Source organism: Sus scrofa, chromosome 3 (genome assembly GCF_054392235.1).
Source record: "Sus scrofa isolate SSC_HxYL_T2T_F1_AM1 chromosome 3, Sscrofa_HxYL_maternal_Yorkshire_Landrace_v2.0, whole genome shotgun sequence".
NCBI classification, from domain to species: Eukaryota; Metazoa; Chordata; class Mammalia; order Artiodactyla; family Suidae; genus Sus; species Sus scrofa.
This window is the reverse complement of record NC_139385.1, coordinates 38,525,349-38,548,462: the sequence shown is the minus strand read 5'-3', so window position 1 is coordinate 38,548,462 and position 23,114 is coordinate 38,525,349. Positions and strand designations below refer to the sequence as shown.

The 23,114-nt window shown below is 51.7% G+C and overlaps 1 protein-coding gene across 50 annotated transcripts in view; it reads left to right on the top strand.

Annotated features, from left to right (window-relative positions):
- CLEC16A (C-type lectin domain containing 16A) overlaps window positions 1-23,114 on the top strand; it is a 220,317-nt gene that overhangs the window by 51,343 nt on the left and 145,860 nt on the right. For 28 of the 50 annotated variants that reach the window (XR_014840759.1, XR_014840758.1, XR_014840760.1 and 25 more), the window contains exons 10-11: window positions 8,179-8,410; window positions 21,591-21,720. Coding sequence is in view for 35 of the 50 variants with exons in the window: in XM_021086616.2 (XP_020942275.2) it covers window positions 8,179-8,410; window positions 21,591-21,720 (362 nt within the window). In the remaining 15 variants the exon portion in view is untranslated. The remainder of the gene's footprint in view (window positions 1-8,178; window positions 8,411-21,590; window positions 21,721-23,114) is intronic. The other 22 variants (XR_014840762.1, XR_014840764.1, XR_014840763.1 and 19 more) reach the window with 1 other exon arrangement.

The following is a 23,114-nucleotide window of genomic DNA, read 5'->3' as shown; positions in this document are numbered from 1 at the left end:
ACCGGAGCTTCCCTTCCCGTGTTCAAATCCTGGCCTTGCCTCCCATGAGCAGTGACCGAGGGCCCTGCTTCTATTTGGAGGATAAATCAAGTCGGTGTATGTCAAGTGCCCAGAGCAGTTCTGGGTGTATTTCACAGGCTCACTGGGTATCAGTGACAGTTGTTTTTATCTGTAGAAAATAACAAGAAAGTGTACTGCCTCTGGATCCTCATAGCAGCCCTGCAGGGATGTGCTAATTTGAGCCCCATGGAGGAGAAGGCAGTGAACAGGCTGCGTGGGACCATGAGCTGGGCTCCGGTTGCTCCAGCGCCCTGTGGGTCCTGCCCTGCCTGCGTGCTGTGCACGCCACAGGCCCAGTCCCTGAGGCTGGAGGCCAGGGTGTGGGGCCAGAGCACTTCAGGGGGCTGAGTCTGGCCTACAAACAAACCAGAAAGAGTTTGCTAGAAGATAGGAGGGGAAATTTAAAACAGAGAGTTTGCTTGTTTTTTAAAAGTCACCCCCCCCGCCCTCTCTTCCATCCTAGTGATCTGTTTGCCGAGGGAGTCGGAGGGGAGTAAATATCTTTCTTTCTTTCTTCCTTCCTTCCTTCCTTCCTCTCTCTCTTTTTCTTTTTTCTTTTTCTCTCTCTCTTTTTTTTTTGGCTGCACCAGCAGCACATGGACGTTCTCAGGCTCGGGGTCGAATTGGACCTGCAGCTGCTGGCCTACACCACAGCCACAGCAATGCCCATCCTTAACCCAGGGATTGAACCCATATTCTCATGGATACCAGTCAGATTCGTTTCCACTGCACCCCAGTGGGAACTCTGTGTACGTATTTCAGAGCGTCCGTGTGTGGCAGGTGGCAGGCCATGGTCTTGCAGTCAGGAGCTGGCTTAGCGTGGGAGGGAGTGGCTGTAGTCCCTGTTGTACAGATGGTGGCGCAGAGGCTCCCCTGGCTCCGACATGGGCTGAGATCTGGGCTCAGGTCTGCCCTTATGTGGCGCATGTTTTTGGTAGTCTTCGTGAACTGCCTCCTTTCTTCTCAAACCTCTCAGCAGAGCTGTTTGAACAAAAGGATTCTTGTTGCTTCTTCAGAAGGTGGATGGGCCGAGGAGAGCCTGGAAGGTGAGCTTTCTCAGCTTGATGTTGTGACCGCTCCCACGGACCCAGCCAGAATTCGGGCCATGCCCCTGTCTTTTTCCTCATCCACCCCTTCCAGCCACCAGTCTCTTTCTCCCTCTTTTTCTTCTCAATCAGGACTCTTCCCAATGTGGCCTGCCTCTTGTCCCCATGCTGCCTTCTCTCTCCCCTGCATCACTGAGTAGCACCAAGAAACCCCAGCACTTTCTATGTCGAGACGTGGGGGCCCGGACCTCTCTTCCGGGGCCGTGAGCATCACGAACTCTGCTGCTACCTGGGAGCTGGTCAGGTGCCTTGTGTCCCAGGGCGCCACAGCTGTCAGCAGGCACACCAGCTCCAGGTGTCCCTGGACTTGCCAGAGGAGAGGGGACTGGCTGGAGCTCTGAGCTGGCCTCCCTCCACCCCACCCTCGGCCCACCCCCCAGGTGTTCTGGAAAACTGCTAACACTCGAGACTCCCATCTGTTGTTTGCTTCTCCCCCGAGCCCTCCTAAGCTCCTTCAGCCACCCCCGGCCTGGCGCCATTCCCCACTCCTTCCTCCGTGCCCCGGTGTCCGTGGGGGTCACGAGGCCGTTCATTGCCGGCTCCTGGCTGGACTGTGGGCTCTTAGTCCAGCAACTGTGTTTAGTGGATGATAGGTCAGCCCCCGGCAACTGCATGGGGCCAGCTTCCTGAGTTGTGTGATTTGCTTCTAGCTTGTATTTAGGGCATATGACAGCCTGAATTTATTGAAAATCCTCTAGGTATACATTTTTAAAAATTGGAGCAGAACATAAACCACGTGCATAGAAGTGCAGTAATCTGGCCATAATGCTTGAAGGCTTTGTACCCAGGATTACATTAACGTGGCCAGGTGTCCCCCGCTTTGCAAAAGCTTGCTTCTCTGTTGCAAAAGACCTTTTTACAAAAGACTGAAAGGAATCCTAAGAAGGATTTTCACTTTTACAAAAACAGGTGAAAAGTGAAAATAGTGTGCAGCACTGGTGTTGCAGCAGCTGTCACAGAGGCAGGGCACCCGCAGCGGGCACGGCCCCGCCAGGCTCCTTCCCGGGAACCACACTCCGAATCTCGGCATCCAGCCCCGTGGCTTTGAACTGTGTGAGCAGCGGTGCTTTATCTCCCTTGATTCTGTGCATCTGCCGGTCTGGCGGCTTCGCCTCAGGCCATCCCGGCTTAGAGAAGATTTCCTGGGAAGGCTGCACTCTCAGATCTCGGGGGAACCTCGTGACTCAAGCCAAGACAGAAAATACCTCTGGCGTCCCACGCAGCCCCTCCTCAGTCTGTAACCAGCACCTTCCCCGCCCCTCCCCCCAGCCAATCACCCTTCTGACTTTCAAAGGTATCTTTTTAAAAGGGTTTTTTTTGTTTTGTTTTGTTTTTGTTTTTTTAAATTCTGATGAAATACTTATGACACGTATGGCGGATTAACCATTTTTAAGTGTGCAGTTCCATGGCGTTAGGTACGTTCTTTAAAGGTTTTCTTTTCATAAAGGGCACTGGTACTACTGTCTTGGGGTAAAACAGCTAAACAACAGAGCAGCGTGTAGAGTGGAAAGTGAAAGTTGCCCCAACCTCAGTATCTTCCTCAAAAGGAACCACTGCTCTCAGTTTGTATAGCCTTTCAGACCTTGCTCTGTGTACCATCATGCAAATATCTATCAACCCAGGAAAACATGGGGTATATGTACGCGTTTTAAGGTGACAGTTTTGTTTTTTTAACCGTAAACGGAATCTCTGCTTGCTTGAACCATCAGTGGCAGCTTGGCTTCTCTCGTGCGGTCTGCGTGGGGCTCTTTGTAGGCGGCGCATCCAGGCCCAGTGGAGGACGTTCTGTTTGACCCCTGGCACGTCAGCGATGCTGCCTCTCCTCCTCCACTCAGATGCCCCGCCCTGCAGGTTTCCGTCCTTCCTCCTGAACCCCCACTGCTGTCCTTGCAGAACCTGTTTCTAAATCCCCAGCCCCCGAAAGGCCTTAATTATCACCGAGCCCTGAGGAGTCACCTTCTCGAGTATTTAACTTTGAAGCAAGGACAGAGGTTGGGGCTGTGAAGGCTGGTGGAGTCATTAACCAGCAGGCCAGAGCAGGCACTCTGCAGAGCGCTTAGACCCCTAGGCCACCCCTGAAGTCACATTGCTGGCCTTCAGCTGGCTCTGACCCTGGTCCAGGCACAGAGCCTGGGGCTCCCCTCCTGCATCCCCCCCCTCTTGGCTACCTGGCGGGGTCTCTGGGATCAGCAAGGAGGGCCCTGGATCTCCAGTCTCCTCCTGTAGCTCAGGCTCCAGTTCCCTGAGAGGTGAGCCCTGGGTGAGGCCGAGCCTGTGGCGCCTGGGAAACTGGGGCCTTATCTGAAGAGCGCTTTTCTCCGAGGCTTCTGCGGTGGGCTTTCTTCATGAGAAGCTAAACCCAAAGACCTTCAGTTTTTTTTGTTTTTTTTTTTTTTAATGGCCTTATCTGCAGCACACAGAAGTCTCAGGGATTGAATCTGAGCTTCAGCTGCGACCTACGCTGGATCCTTAAACCCCTGCCCCAGGCTCGGGATTGAACCTGTGCCTCTACAGCAACCCAAGCCCTTGCATTCAGATTCTTAATCCACTGCGCCACAGCGAGGACCCCAGAGATCTGATTTTTGACTCTGAAGTGGGCTTTCTCTTTTCTTCTGCCTGGCTCCATCTTGCTGGCTCTGCCACTAAGTTCAAGTCCTGAATGTTAGGCTCCTTTCTTCCTGTTTTTTTTTCCTTCTCTCCATCACGTTGGACATAGGAAGTACAGGCCACCGTTCAGCAGCAGCCTGTCAGGGCCTGCCCTGCTCCAGGCACCTGGTTTGGTGATGAGAGCCCAGTGGAGTGTATGATGGCTCTTCTCCTGGGGGCTTTCCGTAGGGAACATCCAGCATGGTCCAGTGTAACCCAGAGATTTCTGGGAGGCCCACAGCCAGAAGGCTTTTGTGGAGAAGCAGCAGGAATGATCAGGAATCCCTGCCCACATTTCCCAGCCACTCCCTATCAGCTTCTCCATGGTAACTGTGGGATCTGGCTATTGTTAATATTAAAAAAAAAAAAAAAGAAAAAGGCTTTTTATTTTTGGCCACATCTGAGGCATATGGAGGTTCCCAGGCCAGGGACTGAACCTGAGCCATAGCAGTGACAACACCAGAATCTTTAACTTCTAGGCCACCAGGGAACTCTCAGGCTTTTTTTTTTTTTTTTTTTTTTTTTTTTGTCTTTTTGCCTTTTCTAGGGCCGCTCCTGCGGCATATGGAGGTTCCCAGGCTAGGGGTCGAATCGGAGCTGTAGCCACCAGCCTACACCACAGCCACAGCAACATGGGATTCCAGCGGTGTCTGCAACCTACACCACAGCTCATGGCAACGCTGGGTCCTTGACCCACTGAGCAAGGGCAGGGACCGAACCTGCAACCCCATGGTTCCTAGTCAGATTCGTTAACCACTGCGCCACGATGGGAACTCCATCAGGCTTTTTAAATAAGGAAAAATAGGGAAATAAAGTCTATAACTCCAGTGTCTAAATGCTCCCTGTTGAATTTTGTAAAAAGTTAATTTGTGTGTATGATTAGGAGTTTTAAACCAAACAGCAAGGTATAGAAATGAAAAACTCTAATTTTTTTTTTTTTTTTTTTGCTTTTTAGGGCCACACCTGAGGCATATGGAAGTTCCTAGGCCTGGGGTCAAATCAGAGCTACAGCTGCCAGCCACAGCCATAGCCACATAGGATGCAAGTTTTGTCTGCAACCTACACCACAGCTCACGGCAACACCGGATCCTTAACCCACTGAGCAAGGCCAGGGATCGAACCTGTATCCTCATGGCTACTAGTCGGCTTCGTCACCACTGAGCCACAATGATTTTTCCCAGGAGTGAAAACCTCTCAAGTGCGCTCATGCGTGTGCATACATACCACTACCTACCTTCTTTCTTTCCCCAAACATACTATGCTAACATAGTATTCTGCAGCTTTCCAGGGAAAGTTGTGTTTACACCATCACAAAGCTTTACCCAGAGGGACCCAGCTTCATTCCCTGTTCTTGCTTTTTTATCCTGGCGCTGTTTCTGCATCAGCATAGCTAGGTATAAATAGACCTCAGTCTTTTTAACAGCTTCGTAGATTCCCGCTCTATGGACAGACCATAATTACCTAACCACTCCCCTGTTGATGGACATTTAGGTTATTTCCAGCTATTTACTGGGTTGGTTGCTTTTTAAAGGTTTGAAATTCCCCCAGTAAGCATGCCTTCCCCCTCCCTCCCCAACACCTGATCATCGTGAAAAGCAGATCCCTTGGAAAGTTTCTGAATTCATGTCAGAGTTGACTTTTTTTTTTTTTTTTCTTTTCTTTTTTAGTGTAGGTAGAGAAGGGAGAGTAACCATCTATATGTTGGATGTTTACTGTATCACCATGCTGTAAAGGTTCTTTTTTCTTTTCTTTTCTTTCCTTTACTATTTTTTTTTTTTTTTTTTTGTCTTTTTGCCTTTTCTAGGGCCACTCCTGCGGCATATGGAGGTTCCCAGGCGAGGGGTCTAATCAGAGCTACAGCTGCTGGCCTATACCACAGTCCCAGCAACTTGGGATCCAAGCTATGTCTGTGACTTACACCGCAGCTCATGGCAATGCCACATCCCCAACCCACTGAGCCAGGCCAGGGATTGAACCCACATCCTCATGGTTCCTAGTCGGGTTCTTTACCACTGAGCCACGATGGGAACTCCTAAAGACACTTTCTATGATTTTTGTTTAGTTTAAGGAGGCCAGAATTACTTTGCCCATGTTCTAGACAAGGAGCTAGGAAGCTCAGAGAGGCCCCACAGCTCTGTAGGGGGTAGCTGGGGTCTCACTGTTCTGCCCAGCCCTGGACCCTGGGCACTGCTCCACCGGCCTTAGTGCTGCTGGTTGTTCTGTGCCTCGGAGTCCACATTGAGCTCAGGGAGGGGTTTCTGCATCATGCCTGTGAATTTCTGCTCCTGACTTCTCCCAGGGTGGTGTCTTGCTCTACGTTTGGTCTCCGTTTTCTGTTTCTGAAAGCTTTATTGCGTAGGGCGTGCTTTAAAATTCACCGGGAGCAAGTGGTGACCAGGGAAGCAGTCAGATCATTTTGGGGCCGTAACCAACCAGGTTTGGGCCCCCAGGAGAAAGCGAGGGGGTGTCTGGGATTGCGTCCTTAGTGGGCACTGATGGATGCTGTCTGTCAGTGATGGGCACCTGGGACGCTCACATCTCCCGGCTCTTGGTTATTGGCATCTGTGACGCGCCATCTGGGTTTCCAGGACAGTAGAAGCATGTCTTAATTTATCTTCATTTTTGTGGATGAATAATCCAAAGTAGGCAAATAAAAATTAATGCTTGGATTTAGATGCTACTTTAGCATTCAATTAGGTTTTGTTTTGAGTGTTATTGAAATTAATCTGTGTTCCTGGAGCGCATTCTACTAATTGGCAGGGTCAGGTGGCCCCCAGAATACACTTGGTGGTTGTTTGGGGTAAATCAGAAGATAGATAGACTGAATCAAGGTAATGGAAAAGTTTACTTTAAAAATTTTCTCTTTTTCAGTGACAAAATGATGTCTCAATGTCATCTAGACCCTGGAGAAAGAAAAACACTTTAGTCAGAATCTTGTCCCCAAGCACATCAGGGACAGTTTCTTTTGGGTCTTTGCTCCTTTCTGACCCATTTGCATGTAAATACTTTTTAAAGAGTACTAAACAGGGCACTGAGTTTGAGCTCCCGGTGAAGCACTATTATTTTAGGAAGAGCTTGGGCAAGTAGCCGTTCAAATTCGGACTCTACAGCTCAGTAGCCGTGTCTCATTGGGCAAGTCACTTAAGCCTTCTGAGCCTTATTTTCTCGTCTGTACAATGGGACTGATGATGCGTATGGCACATGGTTGCTGTAAGGACTGAGATACAGCTATGTTGTCCACAACGCGGGATAGAACCATGGTGCCACACGGGCCTTTTTCATTTCTCTTGGAAGGCTCCTGACTTTTCAGGGGAGAACGTCTTCCTTGGGGCCAAGCTGATAACTTTGGGGATGAGCTTTAATTCATTGCTTGCCAGGTTCCCTTTCTAAACAGAGCCAGCATTTGGTTACATCCACTATACCTTGCTTTTTCTTTTCTGTTTTTTTTTTTTTTAATAATAACAAGGTACACTGGGTGTTCCATTTCCATAGCGATCCACAGTTCCTTTTAATATAAATAAATTTGGGAGTTCCTGTCATGGCTCAGCGGTTAACGAACCCAGCTAGTATCCATGAGGATGCAGATTCTATCCTTGGCCTTGCTCAGAGGGTTAAGGATCCGTGTTGCTGTGAGCTGTGGTGTTGGTGGCAGACGCAGCTCAGATCCTGTGTGGCTGTGGCTGTGGCGTAGGCCGGCAGCTGCAGCTCTGATTCAACCCCTAGCCTGGGAACCTCCATGTGATGTGAGTGCAGCCCTAAAAAGCCAAAAGTGAATAAATAAGTAAATAAAATAAATTTAAACTGTAAGTGAAAAATAAACTATATGTGAATGATCGCATCAGTGTGCCGTTGTTGAGACACAGATTGTGCAGATGGTAAGTGATTTTGAATCCCAGCTCTGCCATCTCCTGGCTGTGTGACCTTGGACAGATTATTTAACATCTCTGAGCGTCAGTTTCCTCATCTGTACAAAGAGCACAACAACAGTATTATCTTTTGGGGTTTCTGTAAAAGCCTAAGTGAGATAATGCAGTCAGAGCCCTGAGAACAGCATCCGGCGCTTAGGAAGTCCCATAAAGGTATCCAGAGCGTGTTTCTGGCCCCCGGGAAGCACAGAGCTGGTGCTAGCCAAGTGCAGACGGGATCAGGACCATGGCTGACAAATGGTAGCGGGTAGCTGGTGCTCTTGTTTCGAATATTTAATAGTGAAGACGTTAATAATAGTCATAGTCGTTAAGCGAGGAGGTAGAATTTATTGTTCCGGAAAGGAATTTCTTGGGGCAGAAACTCTGGGGCCGCTCGATAGGAAGGAGCCAGAGAGATTCCAGCGTTCACCTCCGCCCGTTGTCTCGGTTTGACCTTCCAGGCCAAGCCCAGCATCCGGTGCTTCATCAAACCCACTGAGACGCTAGAGCGGTCCCTTGAGATGAACAAGCACAAGGGCAAGCGGCGGGTGCAAAAGAGACCCAACTACAAAAATGTTGGGGAGGAGGAAGACGAGGAGAAAGGGCCCGCCGAGGATGCCCAGGAAGACGCCGAGAAGGCTAAAGGTACAGAGGGTGGTTCCAAAGGCACCAAGACCAGTGGGGAGAATGAAGGTGAGTGCGCCTGCCAGGGCCAACCGCGCCAGGCTGTGCTCTGTGTCTGGTGTCTGTCCCCTGCCCCCCCGCCTCCTGTCACTCCAAACACTGTGCACCTCATTCTACACAACCCGCCATTCAGAGGCGGCTGTGGGAACAGGCCCGCCCTTACTGGATGGGTGGCCTGGGGCCAGGTCCTTTCCTCTTAACCCCGTGCCTCTGTTTGCCCATCTGTCAAAAGAGGGTAACAGATAGCATTCACTTTGCTGTGTAGAGAATTAAACGGGCTAATACACGTATCATGCTCACAGCAGTGCCTGGCCTGTGTCACAAGTATCTACTGCTACTGCAACTGCTGTCGTGACTGTTACTGTCATCTTTATCATTACTGTTGCTCTTACGACTCCCGAGAACTTGGGATTATGATTTTTGACAGAAGTCATTATTTCCAGTGCACTGCAGGGAGAAAAATAGCCCATGTTTAATGAAATTATATGCTTTTAATAAGATTAGGGTTGGGGGGGGGTCAAATGATCAAATAGCATCCTCTGCATTCTTACATTAAGATTTTTTTCAAGTACTCATCTGTTTAGAATGAGGCACACTTGTGTTTGGTGCATATGTGCTCAGTAATTAGAATCATTCTGTCCTCCCTTTTGCCCTTGCCGGGAAAGATTCTGCTTCCTTTTCACCTCCCTCTCGTTTAGCTGCTCACACCTCCTCCATCTGGAGAGCGTTGGCTGCTCTGCGATGAAGCAGGTTTCAACTGTCCGGTTTCTTGTGTTGTAGGCCGGGCTCAGGGCCACATAGATGGGGTCTCTGGCCGTGGCCTTGGGCCCTCAGGGTGGAGGAGGTGAGGGGTGCAAGTGGGGGGGGGGGCTCCACTCACCACGGGGGAGCTCCCACCACACCCCCTGGGACAGACAAGGGCTCGCCTCAGCTCCTGACTGGGATCTGCTCAGAGGGGCAGGGAGCACTTCCTGTGAGGCATCCCATCCCCTGGGTCCCGGGCGAGCAGGGCTGCTCTGAAGCCAGCTCCCCGGCCCAACAGCTGGACTGTGGGAGGCCAGGGCATGGGAAGCTGGACAATGGAGCGGCTCAGTAAATCAGGGACTGGGAACTCGTGTTTCGGGGAGCTTGCTGCGATTACGCAGCCCAAGCCTACCCCCAGTCCCCACCCTGCTGGCCCATTCTGAGTTTCTTGGCAGTTCTCAGTGAACGGCATGATCACATTTCAATAAGTGTAACCATAGGGTCTCCCTGGTGCCGCCAGCCCCCCTTTTAAGGCTGAGCTCTCCAGCATACTAGTATTTCTGTTCGGAGTGGGCAGTGAGCGTTTGGGTTGAGGAATTCCGTTTTGAACTACAGATATCACTCTGGTGGGGCGGTGAGGGCCAGACCCAAGGTAAGCCACACTTGTCTGCTTCTTTGGATCATTTTGACTCTTTTTTCTAACTTGGGAGACAACTGTCTGCTTAAAGCCTTGGTTTAGCTTTCCTGTAGCTGCACTAGGAGGGCATGGGCGACTTCACCCCATTTTGCACACAGTGTTCTTGCCGATTCCATTTTGGAAAGATGCTCCCTCTTTCGTTCCAGTCCTTTTAAGGGCTACTCTCTAACCAGGCTGGGGCCGTGACTAACTGTGGTGTGGACAAGGGCAGGCTTGGCCTCAAACACACACTGCAGTGACTCAGCTGGGCGGGCCAGACCTGGCGCACGGGGGCTTCAGCAGCTCAGCGAGGCTGCCGGCCCAGTGCCTGTTAGATGGGGGGAAGGCTCCCTGCAGGCTGAGCCCTCCTGCCCTGTGCAGGGGCCAGGGGAGAGACGGTCCCAGCCGCCCAACCCCTGCTTTCCCGACCGTTGTCTGGCCAGGTGGTCCCAGGCAGGGCCCGGCAACTTCCCCAGAGGCTCTGTCCGGACAGCCAATGCTGACCTCAGAGTTCGGGGGAGCATGGCTCTCCTCGACCCCCTCGGCCTTTGAGTGCCCTCCTGTCTCGTCGAATGTACCCCCGTCTTCCACCATAAATAAATACAACTTTCACAGCCTGTCTGGCAAAGAGACGCTTACCTGGGCGGCAGCAGCTATATCCTGGGGCTTTTGAATCGTTTAATTTGAGCTCTCAGCTGTTCTTACATTTGAAGGTGCGGCTGGGGGGCATTCTCGCCTCAGACCGTGTCTGTGTTTGGGTGAAACGGCCCAGCTGTCAATGCCTGTGCCTTGGATGGCTGTCAGGCACATTTTCCCTTCCCTTTCAAGCCAGAGGACAGCGTAGGGCGGGGAGGTGCCTCGGAGGGGGCAGCTCTGACTCGCGGTCCCGCCTCGGCAGCTCGGCTTGTTGTGCGCCTTGGATGGTCTCCTCAAGCTCTGGACCTCGTTTCCCATCTGGAAACTGTGATGACAGGAAACACAATTTGTGTAATGACTTTTTTCTTTCATGAGGATGTGTTAGGATTCTTGTAGTTGCAAGATGGAGACATTCAGCTCAGACTGGCTCAAGCAAAAAAGGCAATGACGGTTCACGTCACGGGGGTGGGCTTGGGCAGGGCTGGACCTGGGGCAGAGACGACCCCTGGCAGTGTGAGGCTCCAGTCCTGCCAACCCCCTTCCCGCCGCGCCCCCTGCAAGTGGGATGGGAGCTGCTCCTTCGTGCCGTAAGGAGCGTGGTGCGTGCCTGGGCCCGATGCGCGTGGCTGCTGACGGGCCTGCTTGCCCACCCCGTAAAGGCATCTTCTGTGCTCGTTGGCTGGGCTTGGATTGTGTGTCACCCTAAGGTGACTCCCTCTGTAAGAAATAAGGTGCATTTCTCAGAAGGAGGGGACATGGGTGCCACGCCAGCAGGAAGAGCGCGTGCTCCCCAGAAAGCCACGCGGCCTCTGCGCGCCTCCATTCTCCCTTCCTGTCGGGAGGTGGACGCGAGGCTCTTTTCTCCTCCCAGTTGCTTCCTCTCCAGTGCGCTTCTTGCATTGTCCCAGGACCTAGGGACTTGTTGACAGCCATGACCCCTGAGCAAAGAGGTACTGGCGCCAGTTCCCCCCGCATGCTCTGCTGCCCCCATTGCAGTGGTGACATCTTTCCTTTGAAAGGAGGCATAAAGCACAGGAGTGAAAAGGCATGTGGTCACAAGCCACAGTTCTGCCATGACCTGATTTGAATGTGGCATTAACTTGTTTTTTCCTACAAATGCAGCACTCAGAATTCACACCTCCTCCACATATAAGCCCCAGCAAGGAAGTTGTGTGAAATGAATGTGCACCCCGGGACCCCCCATGCCCATCCCCTGTTTGCAAAGAGAGGGGTGCTCTGCCTCAGGTCCCGAGGGGTGGGCGACTCATTCTGAAACCCAGAAAATGACAGGGCCCTTCCGTGTTCAGCAGTGGGTACTGAAAGGAATAGCAGGCTCCCTGGCCAGAGGGGTGTTCCCGCTCGCTCTCAGCCTGCGCTTCAGTCTGAAAGGCCGCCCTCTCTTCCTGGATTCGCCTAGAGCAATAACTTAATACGCAGACCTGACATAAGAGGGTGAATGGTTTGAAAAAGAGGGTTTGGCCTATGGAAAGGTAGGCATCAATTTCACAGCCTGACCTTCAAAACTCAGGCCTTTCTTGGAATCCTGGTAAGGGCATGGAAGGAAGGCAGAGGCACTGACTGAACCAGCCATGTCAGCTGGGAGTTGAAGGTGTCTGGAGTTTGGAGCCCCAGCTTGACTTTTCAGATTTTTTTAAAGTCTCCTCTGAAATGGGGTGGAAGCTGGCCTCACTTCTGGCTGCTCCTGCAAAGCCAGAGCCAACCCCAGGCCCAGCAGAGTTTTCTGGTTGGGGTGAGCCAGGGGCGAGCTATCAGGAGGTTGGGGTCTGAGTCCCGGATGCCTGTGAGTCTGCCACCAGCAGCCATGTGACCCCAGGCGAGCCAGTCCCCTTTCTGTGATGGTTTTTTGTTTGTTTGTTTGGGGGGGGGGTTGCACCTCTGGCATGTAGAAGTTCCTGGGCCAAGGATCAAACCTATGCCCCAGCAGCCACCCAGGGAGCTGCAGTAACAATGCCAGATCCTTAACCTGCTGCACCAGAGGGGAACTCCTCAAGGCGAACTTGAGCTTGGTTGGGGGGACTTTGTGCTGGGGCAGCCAGTGAGTAGAGGGGTGGGGGGGGAAGGATGCGAAGGCCGGGCCGCTGGGGTAGAGAGGCGGGGGAGCACCAGCTTTTCCAGTGGGCTTAGCCAGTCTGAGGAGAAGCATTGGAGGTCAGTTTAAACAAATCCTCTGAAAAGCAACTTCCCACAAAAACATCCTGAATTCAATCTCTCTTGTTTGCTATCCAGTAAACGATAGTAAAAAAGCAAAGTTGTACCCCAGATACTCAGCACCTATGCACCCTGTTGTTGCCAAGCGCTGTTTGCCTCTTGAAATTCTGCTCCAGAGCCAGCCAGTGGCATGCTGTCCTTCCCGTGTCTCCTGGGTAACCAGCAAGGGCATCCTTCTCCTCCTTCCCTCAACCTCTTTCGGGCCTTCGTTCTTATCGTCCCTTCCCCTTTTTATTGTTGTCCTTGCCATGATTGCTGGCATGTAGGACACTGAGGGCAGCTGAGAAAATCCTTGAATTTGTCAAACCAGCGACGGTTGAGAGGTCATGCCTACCATTTCCCTGAAAAGCACTTCATTTACCAAATGTTAATCAGATTAGAATGCACATCATCCCGGGCAAGTTGATGACTTATTGCTGTTATTTAAAAAAATACTGGGGAAGCTCCCGGATTTGGCCAGAGTTGTCCTGTCAGGGGACAGCAGTTGACGTCCCTGGGTCCTGAGGGTCCTCAGGCCTCTCCGGTACATTCACATCGTTGTGAAGCCACCACCACCTTCCAGCCCCAGGACGCTTATCCCCCTAAACTGAAACTGTGCCCCCTGAACAGCTCTCCGTCCTCCCTCCCTCCTACCCACTGCTCTGCTTTCGGCTCGCCCCCCCCACCCCCCACGTCCCCCCTTCTCCCCTTTCTGTGCATGTGATGGGCCTCGGCACCGGTTCACAGTTGCTTTCTTTTCCTACTGGTTTTATGCCAATCATAGTAAATTTTTTTTTTTTTTTTTTTTTTAGGACCACACCTGCAGCATATGGAAGTTCCCAGGTAGGGGGGCGAATCGGACACGGCAGCCACAGCAATGCAAGATCCGAGCCGCCTCTCCAACCTACACCACGGCTCAAGGCAGTGTTGGGTCCCTGACCTGCGGTCAGGGATGGAAACCGCATCCTCATGGATACTAGTTGGATCAGATTTGTTTCCGCTGAGCCACAAAGGGAACTCCCTTGTCATGGTAATTTCTAAAAATGTTCTATTTGAAAATAATTTCAGATTTATAGAAAGTGAAAAAAACCCCAAAGCAGTTTAAAGAACAATCACCTTATCACTCTGCACCCACTTTCACCTTTCAACATCTTATACCCTATTCGCTTTCTTATCTGCGTTTCTCTCTCCGCACACGCACGCACACACGCACACGTGCACACACACATGTACACACACGGAGTCACAGTGACATGCACACCCTTTTTTTTCTGGGCAGGTGCACCCACCATCCCCATTCCCTCTCAGTTCTTGGGCTGGCGTTTGCTAAGCGCAGGGCATTCTCTGTCGTGACCACAGCACACTTCGCAGCTCCGTGGGGGTTCCCTCCTGTCCACGCTCCAACTCATGCGTTGGCCCGATGGCATCCTCTTAGCTTTGTTCCTCGGCCGGTACAGAAGCCAGTCCCGGGTCAGGCCGTGCCCTGAACCCCCGCCTTCCTTTGGCCCCTTGACTCTGACATCGTGCCGTCTCCCTCGCTCTGGTGCAGCTCAGCCACTTTTGCGGAATCCAGAACCTCCGCCTCCGTGCCTTTACTAGAACATTCCTCGTTCTGTCTTTGATATTTCTTTGTGATCAGATTGAGGTTATGCCTTCTTGGCTGGAATACAGCATAGGTGACATGTCCCTCCCAGGGTGTCACATTTGGAGGCACAGTGCCCTTCTGTCCCTCATGGGTGATGTTAATCCTGGCCACCCGGGTGAGGTGTGGCTCAGGATCCCCACTGTATCGTAACTTCCTCTTTTCATTGCAACTCATCGGCCATCCATGGGAGCCGCTCGGAGATAATGCAGATAGCCTGTGCCTCACTGAAGTTCCCCCTTAGAACCTTCCTACAGTTTAGGTGAGAGTGTAAATTGGTGCAGCCACCATGGAGAACAGTACGGAGGTTCCTCAAAAAGCTAAACCTAGTATTAGCATATGATCCAGCAATCCCACTCCTGGGCATATATCCAGGAAAGGTGAAAACTCTAATTTGAACAGATACATACACCCCAACATTCACTGCAGCACTGTTCACAAGAGCCAAGACATGGACGCAGCCTAAATGTCCGTCGACAAAGGAATAAAGAAGGTATGGTATTTATGGCGTTCCTGTCATGGCTCAGTGGTTAACAAACCTGACTGGTATCCATGAGGATGTGGGTTCAATCCCTGGTCTCGCTCAGTGTGGCCCTAAAAAGATTAAAAAAAAAAAAAGATAGGTATTTATATATACACAATGAAATACTGCTTAGCCACAAAAAAGAATGAAATAATGCCGTTTACAGCAACATGAGTGGACCTAGAGATTATCATCTAAGTGAGGTAAGTCAGACATAAGCAGCCATATGATATCACTTTGTGTGCAATGTCATACTTTGAACTTATCTACAAAACAGAAACAGACTCATAGAGAAAACAACCTTATGGTTATAAAAGGGCAGTGGGGGATCCATTGGGATATGGACTTAGCAGACACTCACTACCGTATATAAAACGGATGAACAACAAGGACAGTTATATCGCACAGGGAACTATATTCCATATCTTGTAATAAACTGTAAGGGACGAGAGTCTGAAAAAGAGTGTATATGTATATGTAAAACTGAACCACTTTGCTGCACACCTAAAACTAACACGATATTGTAAGTCAGTTACACTTATTTAAAAACATTCGCCCTCGATGGGGCGTTCACTGCTGATGCTTGCTGATCGGGTCTTTACCAGGGCGGTGGTGCCTGTTGGTTGTGGAGTGCCAGCACTCGGTATTCCACGGTAACCAAGATTCCTTTCTTCTTTCCACGTGTGAATTTAAGTTAGCTGTCTGTCTTTGGCACAGACTCATGGATTCATTACTGTATTTAGTTAATTTGATACTTACATCGTCCCATATTTGGCCCTTGGGACCCCTTTCAAGCTGGCTGCTAAGTCCTCGTGATAGACCCCCATCATTTTTTCCCAAGCAGTCTGCACACTTTCTGTCATGACACGGTGTTCCAGGTTCATTTCCCACCTACTCTGCCCTTCCTCAGGATTCGTCATTTCTCTGAAAAGCTCTGGCTTCTCTCAGTGGGGCTGGTGTTAGAGGCCAAGGTCTGGGCCCCAGGTGTGCTCATGGCTGCATGGGGCGTCTTGCTTCTGGGCCCTTTCAGTGGACAGAGCTGGGAAGTATGTGCCTGTGTGTATGCAAAATACCCGTGACCAGTACCTCCGATTCCCATCCATTCCCACATCAGATTTGTACGTCTCTTTTTTCAGTGAGCCCCGGCTCCCAGTGGCGTCAAAACATTTAGCATTTGCTCAATCCTATAATCCATCTTTTTAAAGTTTCAGAATTGTTTATTGTTTGATAATAAAGAGTTGAGGGTTGTTTGCAGTCCCGCCCACCACACACTCACACACACACATACACACCACACACACACACACAGAAGCAGTTCCCTTATCCCCAAACTGAGGGTGTAGTCAGGTATCACGTTCATAAACTGCTCGGATTTTTACTTTTCATAAACTGCTTGGACTCGTTGGGCCCGTCCTTTCTTCCTCACTTTAGGATAGGTATAGTATTCGTTTGGAATATATTTTGTGCTTTTATTTATTTATTTTTAGTCTAGAGTTCTCCCTTCCCATTCTTATTGATTTAATTTCTTTAAAAAAAAAAAAAACAAAAAAACAACCTGGAATGTTAACAAGCTCAAAACTCCATAAAGGGGTTTGTTCAGGGACATGCCCTTCCTCCCTCTTGTAGATAACCAACTGACTGTTTTCTAGGAGATCCTTCCTGGGTTTCGTTGTGTAAAAAGAAGCAGACATATGTATGCTTTCTTATCGTCCCTTCTGTCTTCCCCGCGGGGTCTGTGTTCTTTGGCGCTCGGCTTTCTCCACTGAGCGCTGTCTCCAGAACTCACTCCGCAGCGGTTCACAGCAGTCTTCCTCATTCCCTTCTACAGCTGCCGCGACGTGCACCATAGTTTATTCACCCCGTCTTCAGGCTTGGGCATTTAGGTAGTTTCCAGTATTTTGCAGTTACAAATAATACTGCCATGAATACCCTTGCACATGTGCATTTTCATATCAGTGGAGGTGTATCTTCCAGATAAATTCCTGCATGTAGGATTGCTCAATTGAAGGGTATAGGAATGTTTTCTTTGAAAATGCATTGATTTTTTTTTTTAGAAGTTCAAATAACACGATTAAGTAAGTAATAAATACGCAACACACAGACATGGCAGAAATTGTGAAGGCAGGCGCGTGACTGAAGTTTGAGCAAAGCCGGCCTAGAGCATTGCTACAGCCCCTTCAAACTCCAAAACAGAAGCCTGATAGGGGTGGGGGCTCGTGGTATAATAACTAAGGTTCTTTGGAGCCCCCTGGGAGTTCATCATCAGAGCCCAGGTCCTACCTCAGGGACTATCACTGGAAATCCGTGTCTCTGTGGGCCCACTGATCTGCTTTCCCTGATGGCAGCAGCGTGGCGAGGGGAGGGGAGCTGGGCCGTACCGAAGTGGGCTTGGGGTCAGCAGGGAACCTGGCAGTGGGGCCCAGAAGGCTGTGCAGAGCCATGCTGGACATCCTGGTTTGGCATAAAGAAGCGTGCGCTTTGACCCTCAGTCACCAAGACAGGCCAAGTCTTCTTCAACATCTACTTTTAAAGATGGCTGTAGAGTCCACTTTGGAGCAGTGAAAAAATTTGGCGAGACCCTCTCCCCAAAACCTGTGACCCACTCCTCTCATGGCCACATAGTGTTTTGGTTTTGTCTTTAAATTTTATGGTATAGTCGACTTCCAGTGTTGTGTGTGTTTCAGGCGTACAGCTGAGTGAAGCAGTTACGCGTGCAAATGTATCCGTTCGCTTTCAGATGCTTTTCCCACTAGGCCATCGCAGAGTAGGGAGTACACCTGTGCTGGGGTCCTTGTTCCTTACCCCACAGCATTTGCATAAGGTGCGAGGGAGCTGGCAGAGCTAGGTAAGAATCACTGCTTTTAAGAGTTGTTTGGATAAAATTGTTGAAAGAAAGGCGGGGGGGACCTATTTGGCGTTGGAGGAGGTGTTCTCTATTCCACCTAGAAAGCTAAGGGAGCAGCTCTTCCCGCAGCTGGGCTGGCGGGAGGAGGAGCGTATTGGCGCTCGGAGGGGTTGGGGGTGCAGTGGTGAGGACCAGGGTGGCACAGCCGAGGTTAGGGAGCCTCGTTCTTTGTGGAGAGGCCCCTGTCGCTGGGTCCTGCACCAGAACATGACTGACCTGGAAAGTGGGAGGGCGAGCAGGCCTGGCCTTTTTTTTTTTTTTTTTTTTTTTTTCCTGCTGCTTTTCTAGCCCTATTCAGCATCATGGCACTTGTGGGTTTCTGTTTCCTCATATACAGTATCCAGGACCAAATTAATGGTTTTCAGGCCATTCTGTATGAAGCACCTGAATTCCAGAAAGGAGCGTTAGGGGTCTGCGGAGTGTGCGAGGGAGCCCGCCCTGTGCCTGAAGTAGCTCTGCTGTCCCCTCTTGCCGCGGTGCTGCCCCGGGCAGTTGTCATTCAGAATGAGTACGCACCTGGCGAACACAAGGATGGGTGCTCGTGAACCTCTTCTCTGCTCCAGAATTGCGATAGTGCCCAGGGAGCTTAAGGAGCCAAAGCTGTGATGGGGCAACCACGTCACAGCTGGTGGAGACACGCAGGCTTGGCCCTGTAATCTTGGAGGGTCCTTGGAGTGGAGTTCCCACCATGCCAGCCAGGCAGGCGAGGGGGACAGAGACCTCAAAGCAGTGCAGGGAGCAGGTCGAAGGTCACAGGGCAAACGCCAGAGGCTGGCACCATCGTCTCACTTGGTAGCCTTCAGATGTCACACCCCATCAGTAAAGACAAACAAGCACATAAACACATGTCTCCCCAGTATGTGTACTCTGTGTACTAGCATCCTGTATACCGGTATGCAGATTTTTAAAAGATGAGAATGGTTAGTCAAGAGGTACTGCTCAGTGAGTCACCCGGTACGCCCACTGAGGTGTCTCCAGCCCACCTTGGAGAAGGCAGGGGTCGTTGGGTGGCACGTGGAGGCAAGGATGTGAGGACAGGAGAGGATGGCGGTTCTCAGTCTGCAGCACCTCCTGCCCGCACAGTGGCCATGCGCTCTGTGGACTGCTCCTTGCTCAGTAGCTCATTGTCAGTTGACTCCCTTTGTTTTTTTCTTAAATTTAGCTTCATCCTAAGCAGTACTGTCCACAATAGAACAAGCTTCCTGTGCAGTTAGAATTTTCTTCTAATGCACCCTAAAATAAATTCAGAACTATGCGCACACATTAACAGTTAAAAAATTGGAGTTCTCGTCATGGCGCAGTGGTTAACGAATCCGACTAGGAACCATGAGGTTGCGGGTTCGGTCCCTGCCCTTGCTCAGTGGGTTAACGATCCGGCGTTGCCGTGAGCTGTGGTGTAGGTTGCAGACACGGCTCGGATCCCGCGTTGCTGTGGCTCTGGCGTAGGCTGGTGGCTACAGCTCCGATTCAACCCCTAGCCTGGGAACCTCCATATGCCGCGGGAGCGGCCCAAGAAATAGCAACAACAACAACAACAACAACAACAACAACAAAGATAAAAAGACAAAAAAAAAAAAAAAAAAAGACAAAAAAAAAAAATTGCAGGCCAGCCCCTGCCTGTGTGAGGGGGGTCGCCCTGTGGGGGGCCGTGGCCTCTGCCCCAGACCACATGGGGAGGGGAGAGGTGGCGAGAGCGAGCCCCCTCTGCCAGGTCCGGACCCATGTGGATGTGTGGGGGATGCAGTCCTGCAGACCAGAGGACAGCTCCAAGCAGGTCGTGCCTCACAGAGTCCCAGAAAGGCAGCGGGAACACAACGCCTCTGTGTGAGGACACCGTGCACACGCTGATTGAACACCGGGTGGGGCTCCACACAGTATAGCCACCGTGAATCACTGCCAGCCCTGCCTGCCACCAAAGTCCGTCATCCATTCGTCCACTCTGGAGGTGTGTAACGGGCACTTGCCTGGTGCCAGGCCCTGTGCTAGGCACAGAGTTCCAGTGGAGAGTAAGACAGATAAGGTGGTGACTCAGGAAGCCCACATCCCAGTCAGGGAAGGCAGGCGGGAAACAGGCAGACCAGTAAAGGGAAGATGAAACATCCAGATGCAGGTTCCCCCGAGATCTGAGAGTGCAGCCTTCCCGGGAAATCTTCTCTAAGCCGGGATGGCCTGAGGCGAAGCCGCCAGATCGGCAGATGCACAGAATCAAGGGAGATAAAGCACCGCTGCTCACACAGTTCAAAGCCACGGGACTGGATGCCGAGATTCGGAGTGTGGTTCCCGGGAAGGAGCCTGGCGGGGCCGTGCCCACTGCGGGTGCCCTGCCTCTGTGACAGCTGCAACACCAAATACTATTTCTGCTTTTCACCTGTTTTTGTAAAAGGGAAAATCCTTTTCAGATTTCTTTCAGTTAGCAAAAGCAGGTACTAATGCAGGTCTTTTGTAAAAACAAAGTAAGCTAAAGTGAACTCTTGAAAAGCCGGCATGCCTGTAGTTATAAATACTATAAAGTTACAATCAATGTAAGGGGGGAGGGGACAAATCTATTCCAAAGAATTCCGAATAATCTATGTAGCTGTTCCTCCTTCAGGACGCTGGGACGCTCCCCACTCCTTACACGCGGGCTGCACTCGAGGATGTGCTTCTGAACAGTGTGGGTGAGGCGGGTACAGGGGTCACTTGCCAGTGGAGGAGCCTGACCAGCACTTGTCACAATGATGCCCATTAACTCCTGCAGCCTGAGGTCATGTCCAGGGCCCGTTCCCCGATCGGATGTGATGAGAAGGTCACTTCCCCTCTGTGGTCTTCCTCCCAGAAACCTTGAACCCCAGTCTTATGATCAGAAAAATGTCATTCCAACCGGGATTGAGGGGCGCTCTGCAAGACGCCAGGCCACTCTCCGCAGACCGTAGGGTCGTCAAGGGCAAGGAAAGTCTGGAGTTCGCCACGTGGCACAGCAGCGACGAACCGGACCAGTATCCATGAGGACGAGGGTTCGATCCCTGGTCTTGCTCAGTGGGCTGGGGAATCCAGCGTTGCCGTGAGCTGTGTGGGGATCACAGATGCGGCTCAGATCCCGAGTTGCTGTGACTGTGGTGAGGGCTGGCAGCTGCAGCTCTGATTCGACCCTGGCCTGGGAACTTCTATGGGCCTCAGGTGCAGCCCTAGAAAGACAGATACACACACACACACACACACACACACACACACACACACACACACACACACACACACACACACACGGAAAGTCTGAGAAACTGTCATGCCAAGAGGATCCTTAGTTCCCAGAGCCTTTTGAAGATCCACACCCGCGGTCGGGGAGCCCCGCAACGGGGACACCTCGCAGCCCAGCAGCCTCCCCCCAATGCAGGACGGTTTCCTTGGTTGGTTCAGAGCTTTTTCTGAAAATGCAAATGTGCACCGTGCTGCAGTCGGGGGCTACGGGTCGCCCCCTCTGCCCGCTGCCGGCTGCGAGGGGGATGGGAGAACGACATCTCAGCAGTTTCAGAACATTGCCAGGGAATTGGGGGGTTCTGTTAACCGCATGCGCTTTCTCCCACACTCCTCAGCTCCCCGGGGATGGCGGTGTGGTGTCAATAACCGCTTTTTAAACATCTTGAGATACGTCATTGCAGTCTCTGCTTTCTTGTCAGAGTCAGGGCCCCATTTCTTGGCGTTGCCAAGACGAAGGGAAAGAGAGGGCTGACCCTGTCTTCCTCCTCCTCAGTGTGCGGGCTGTGGGGGAGCCCGTCCCCGCCTTCAAGCCCCGTCGCTGGATGTGCTCGAGCTCGAGCGTGCCTGTACCTCTCGGGCGGGGGCCGTGCAGGCTCATCGCCGTGTCTGTGTTTGTTCCAGAGATAGAGATGGTGATCATGGAGCGCAGCAAGCTCCCAGAGCTGGCGGCTGGCACCTCGGTGCAGGAGCAGAACACCACGGACGAGGAGAAGAGCGCCGCCACCGGCCTGGAGAGTGCCCAGTGGAGCAGGTAGCTGTGGGGCAGCCATCGGGGGGCGGGGGCTGCTGCTTGCTCTCAGGCCTGGGGTGGAGGAGGAGGTGCCTTGGCTGGGCACCCACTGAGGATCACCCAGGGCCTCTTCCCGCCACCCAGCGCAGCCATCCGGCTGCTCCAGCCCCTGGGCCACCAGAGGCCCGGCTCCTCTCGAGAGACCTCGGGGATAGCGCTGGCCCTCCATGCTGCGGTGCTCACCCCTTGGAAGGAGAAGGACCCAGGCGTGGCACCACCACCCTAAGCATTCCCGGGCCGGGCTGTGTCCTGACGCTCCCCCCCCATGCTCTGCTACCCTCAGGAAGGGACCCTTGGGGGCGTTTGGATCTCACTCGTTCATTCCCTGCCATGCACACCGCCGTCCACAGGGCCTGCCCTCATGACTCAGCCAGCGCGGTCCATGCTGGGTTTAATGCTGCCATCTGCCTTGGACTGCTTCCCTCATAGGTCATGTCAGCGACGGCTGCCCAGTACAGCCTCGGAAGTCTTGGAGGTGCCACACTTCCTGCAGCCTTGCGGTTGCACCGCCCGTTCCAGGATGGGACTGGGTGGAGGGCTGCTCCCATAGTTGCCGCAGACTGTGTGGAGGGCTTCCTCGTCTCCGAGGTACGTCCTCGTCAGGAGGCCTTACTGCACAGACGCCTGCAGTGACCTCCCGACCGCGGGTTGGTGTGAGCACGTGCCCCTGTCCGCCTGCAAGCCATTCCTTTCCTGAGCGCCCACGGTGAGGCCCCGTCCTGCTATTAATCCTGCTTAAAGCGAAGAGTTGAAGCACACTGATTTTTTCCTCCAAGCCTTGTTTATCTGCGTGGCAAATGTTTCAGTTAACTAACAAGAGGATTCATTTTTATCAGATGAACGGGGAACCGTTTTTAGTTTTGGCTGAATAAAAAGCATTGCAGCGCAGTGTGGACTGTCAGTTCTACTGACCAGGACCTCTTTGATTTTGTTTGATGGCCAAAAAATGAAACACTTGAAGCGCTGAAAATGAACTTGAAGCCCTGAAAACACACGGAAAGGGAGGGGGAAGCAGCCTTTAGGTGCTTTAATTAAAATAGGAATAATTGAAAAACCAAAAATGACTTGTCGCGGGGGTGCTTAGGCTGACGTCAGCGCATCTGCTGGGTAGGTGTTAGGGTGGCCTTTAGGTGAACCCATCATCATGTGCTCCCCATCCTAGGATCTGGTAAACGGGAACGGCACGTGTTTTGAATAGTGTGGTGATACTGAGCCCTCCTAAAGGAAGAAAATACCCATGTATTGTCAAAAACAAAAAGTCCACAGACCAAAATGTTATGTTTGAACGCTGGGGTTGAGACTTCTTTTTTTTTTCCTGAGTTTTAGTGAAGCAAGGGGTTTCCTTAGAGCTGACT